The sequence below is a fragment of the Austrofundulus limnaeus genome, unplaced genomic scaffold (genome assembly GCF_001266775.1).
Source record: "Austrofundulus limnaeus strain Quisiro unplaced genomic scaffold, Austrofundulus_limnaeus-1.0 Scaffold0, whole genome shotgun sequence".
NCBI lineage: Eukaryota > Metazoa > Chordata > Actinopteri > Cyprinodontiformes > Rivulidae > Austrofundulus > Austrofundulus limnaeus.
Window position 1 is genome coordinate 6199741 of NW_013952402.1, and position 4588 is coordinate 6204328.

Below are 4588 nucleotides of genomic sequence, written 5' to 3' on the forward strand. Positions count from 1 at the left end.
GCACTTTATACAGCCTCATCAGACAAGGCTTAGTTAATAAATGTTTTTTTTGTTTTGTTTTAAATTAAGACTTGTGTAACATTTGTTATCGTTCTTATTTTTATCATGTTAATGTAGGAAGAAAAGGAAGTATCGGCTTCAAGAATCGGCCAAAAAAATATTGGCTGCACGTATCGGCGTATCGGTTAGACTGATGTCAAAAAAATCGGTATCGGTATCGGCCTTGAAAAACCTGTATCGGTCGATCTGTAAAGGTAACTAGAAGTGGTGAGTTCTGAGAAACTTGTTTCTGTGCTCATTTCAGGTGATTTCAATCGATTTATGAACCATTTAATGCACACTGGACTGCATTTGATCTGGCAAAGATTAAAATAACGTGACTCTCCAGCTGCTTCTGCTCTGTGTCGCCAGGCGGTCACACTCATGACTCATCTGAGCAGGAAATAAAGRAAATTAAAAACATTTTACTCTGTCAGGATGCGTTGGCCTCGGTTTCTTTTGTCTGTCTGTTAGCAAAATGTCTCATGAACCAGAGGGGCCGATTTGAATGAAACTCCCAAACTAAGCATTAGATGAACAGTACCAACTAATGACCTTAACTGAAGATTTATTCTGTAAGTTCAGCAAACACAAAACTGGTTAGTTTTACAGAWAATGAGCTAAAACCTGGTGTGGTGGTAGATGAGACATCTCCAACACAAACTCTGAGTGTTAACAGATTGAGTGAGACCTGTGAAATGTACAGCAGGTGATATATATTAATATACTCTCTTTAATTAGTAGGAAATGGCCTTTTTTTTGTTTCTTGTTTTATTTTCCAGAAAACACAACAGAAGAAAAGCGACCGGACACGAATCTCATAGAGGAGGAAACCAGACCAGTTGTTTCTGTGTTTAACATCTTTAAAAAGGTTCAAAATATCACACATTCACTTAATAAGTTAACACAAATAATAAAAAATAAGTTTAATAACTTGTTTTACACAAACGAGAACGTTACCTGGTTTAACTTTGTGTTCCTCTTAGTTTAATTTTCTTCTGAATGTAATTCTTTTATATTCCATTCACTCTGTTCATCCTTATGAATGAATTTTGTACCAAGTTGACAGATTGAACCGGTTGCACAGAACTGATAATGCTCTCCTTGTGCTTCCTAATCAGATCTGGGTGATGGCTCTGTCCGTCTGCTTCATCTTCCTCGTCACCATCGGAGTTTTCCCATCCGTGACCGCCGAAGCCAAGACCACGGTGCAAAACGGAGGYGTCTGGGGTGAGGCTGGATTTCCTTTCTTTGGAGTGGAAGTGAACCAGTAACATTATTAATCTTAGAATTTAGTAAAACGATAGGTGAAACAGGGAACTTAGTAAAATCAGACATTTATGTAAGTGTAAAAATTTCCCCTCTCACAGTTCACAAGTACTTAAGATCTGCAGTTTGAATAAAGTCAGATTCAGTTTAATGTGTTTTCCTGTGCAGGTAAATACATTTGGTAACAACCTGCAGTTTGTTTCGATCCACTTTCAGAAACCTACTTCATCCCCGTGTCGTGTTTCCTCCTCTTCAACGTGATGGACTGGGCTGGCAGGAGTCTGACGGCCGTCTGCATGTGGGTCAGTAACATTCATACAGCAACACTAAGATTTTACAAGTTATAAATCAGAGACCGGACATAACATCTGCAAGTGAGAACATCCATATAAGATGTTATTGTGGGATAATGTTATTATTATCTTTTATAGATACTTTAAAATGACCACATGAAAATATTTAGTTTGATGTGTTTTCCCAGCAGGCGTAACGTTCTGGGAACAACAGGCTCGCTTGTTGACAGTTGGAAAGCCTTTGGCTGGATCAAATGTTGAGCCACGAGTAAATCTCTGCATCATGTGAGGGGAAAAAAAAACAAAAGTTAGTTTGAGTCTGCGCTGAAAGTGCAGAAGTTGAGTCGCTGAGATCGGGAAAATTTAAAACAGTGTTGTTGTGTGAAGGCTCGGAGAACAGTGATTTTTAAAAGTCCCTTACTTCTTTTATACTTACACAAATAAAGGATACTTTAGTGCTGCTTTACGTCGGAGCTGAGTGTCGAGGGTTTAACAGCATTTCTGGAGATTTCAGGCTTTAACGAAGTATATTAAATGACTTAGAGGACTTTAAATTGTCCCTTTTGRCTCCAGTGTGACTCAGGATTCTCAGCATGGTAGTTCAGACTTCCATCAGATTTAATTACGCACAAATATTCAAAGTTAAYTTTCTTTCCCCTCAGTTTCCTCTGTTCATCAGGCTTGTGTTTTCCCCCTCAGTGTGTTGAAATGTTGGCTTCTCTCCTGGCACAATATAAACTTCATGAGCGCGCACTGAAAACAAACATGAACGTTTTAATTTCCTGTGAGCGAACAGACTGAGTCTAACATAATCAAATGTGGATAAAGTGAGTACATTAAGTCGATACCGTCTGACCTGCGGTGGAATGCAGATAACCGGAGTCAGCTGCTGCAGGAGCATGTGAGCTGATATATTAGCATCATCAGATGAGATGCTGCTGATTCTTCACTCATAACTTCAAACCACTTTCTGCCAGTTTTTTTATACTTGTTTATATGACTGTAACCCTGCTTGTCCTTTAAAAACTGGTCTAATGAAACATCTGTTAAAGGGGACAGAATCCACTTTTTGTTGTTCTTGGAGTCTCTAGAAAAGCTGAATTTATTCTCTCCCAGTGCTGCATAGATATCTWTATATTCTRGAAAGAGACAGTCTCAAAATGAGTTGAGAAAAGAGGTGAAAGAGGGGCTTGTGGAGTTGCAATAAGGAGGAATTCAGATCAAAGCTTTGCAGTTCTGCTTTACATGATGTGAAAAATAAGGGTTTAAAAATGCGCCTCTTTTAATCAGGTAAGCAGGTGYTGCAACTCTGTTCAGATTTAGGGGTGTGTTGGCATAAAGGGTTTCCATGTCTCTGTGCAGCCGGGTAAGGACAGTATCTGGCTYCCTGTGCTGGTGGGCCTGCGCGTCGTCTTCATCCCGCTCTTCATGCTGTGTAACGTCAGCCCCCGTCACCACCTCCCCGTGTGGTTCGCTCACGACGCCTGGTACATCATCTTCATGGTTTTCTTCTCCTTCTCCAACGGGTACCTGGCCAGCCTCTGCATGTGCTTCGGACCAAAGTAAGGCTTCCGTGGCAGACCCCCCCACCCCCGCCACTGACAACAGACGCTCAGGTCACTGGTTCATGTTTGTGCTCGTTGTCTCCGTGCAGGAAGGTGCCGCAGCATCAGGCAGAGACGGCCGGCGCCATCATGGCCTTCTTCCTGTCCCTCGGCTTGGCGCTGGGCGCTGCGATCTCCTTCGCTGTCCGGGCTCTGATATAACCTCTCCCAGAAGAATCTTCGTCACCTCGGCCCATCTGGTGTGTGTGTGTGTGTGTGTGTGCGACTAGAGAACCTTGTTTCTCTGTTTTTATGAAAGACTCATTAATCCAACAGGAGTTGAAGTATTTAAAATTTTCCCCTCCAAACTTAGCATCAAAATGTGTTTAACCTGTGTTGGAGGGTGTTTTTAATTATTAGCACTGATCAAACCAAGTCAATTGAAGCCAAATGTAATTTAAAAAGTATTTATAATGAATGTAATTTAAAGGAACATTCAAAGCCACCATGAGCCTAGCAGTATTCCTGAAGACAGCATACTGGATTTAAAGTTAGGAAACAAAACGCAATAAAGCTTTCATAATTTTTTTTAAAATGTCATTTTAGATATTAGAGAGTTCTTTAATAGTGCATTACTTTGTACAAAAGACGTGAAACTCGCATTTCAATGGATTGTTGAAGCTTTTTACTTTGATTTAAACCAAAAACACAAAGACATGGGAAACTGAAGGGATTCCAGCTGAACCACCTCTTCTCTCCATCAGTGTTTTAAAACGCAACTCAGTAGCTGATAGTTTGTCGTCTTAGTGTTAGTTTTAGACAAAGTAACTGGTTTTCATCCAGACATCATTTTGACTTGAATAGAAACATCTGTTGAAAATTTCTGCCCATGTTTTTATTTGTTGTACTGTTACAGAAAAATAATCTTCAATACTCAGAATATGCAGCTCAAAAGAAATGTGGGAAATTGTTTGGGAGACATTTTATTATTTTTTCAGAAAGTTTGTGCCTTTTTACAATACTTGTCGTCATTATTAGGTTTTATGTAAGCAATAGCTCCCTGTTGGGAGACGTTTGTGTTTTAAGGCAGTTTTTTTATTTGCTTTGACAGTTTTCATTAGAAGAGTTGTTTGTATCCTAACCACCTGCTTGTTTAAAAGCATAATGTTGGATTCTGTTGTTGTTTTTTATACACACATGGAAGTCATAAAAAATACCATTCTAGCTCATGTTTCTGCCTCAGACTGAACATAAAATGTGTATTTTTAATCCTCTGGCTCCCCCTGTTGGTCATTTCTGAAACTACAGCATTGAAACAGTTTCAATTTAATCTTTTTTCTGTGTATCTTATTGAGTAATATACAGCAGTGGTTCCCAAACTTTTTATCTTATGACCCCCAAAACATCCATGGCAAAAACTTGTGACCCCAAATATTACTGGTC

The 4588-nt window shown here is 39.6% G+C and overlaps 1 protein-coding gene across 6 annotated transcripts in view; it reads left to right on the plus strand.

Moving 5' to 3' along the window:
- LOC106535605 (equilibrative nucleoside transporter 1) overlaps window positions 1-4588 on the plus strand; it is a 57677-nt gene that overhangs the window by 29883 nt on the left and 23206 nt on the right. For 5 of the 6 annotated variants that reach the window (XM_014032873.1, XM_014032955.1, XM_014032686.1 and 2 more), the window contains exons 9-13: window positions 822-910; window positions 1161-1269; window positions 1525-1610; window positions 2964-3163; window positions 3256-4414. In XM_014032873.1, coding sequence (XP_013888327.1) covers window positions 822-910; window positions 1161-1269; window positions 1525-1610; window positions 2964-3163; window positions 3256-3367 — 596 coding nt within the window. In that variant the 3' untranslated portion in view covers window positions 3368-4414. Of the gene's footprint in view, window positions 1-821; window positions 911-1160; window positions 1270-1524; window positions 1611-2963; window positions 3164-3255; window positions 4415-4588 lie in introns of those variants that run through there. The other variant, XR_001312468.1, reaches the window with a different exon arrangement.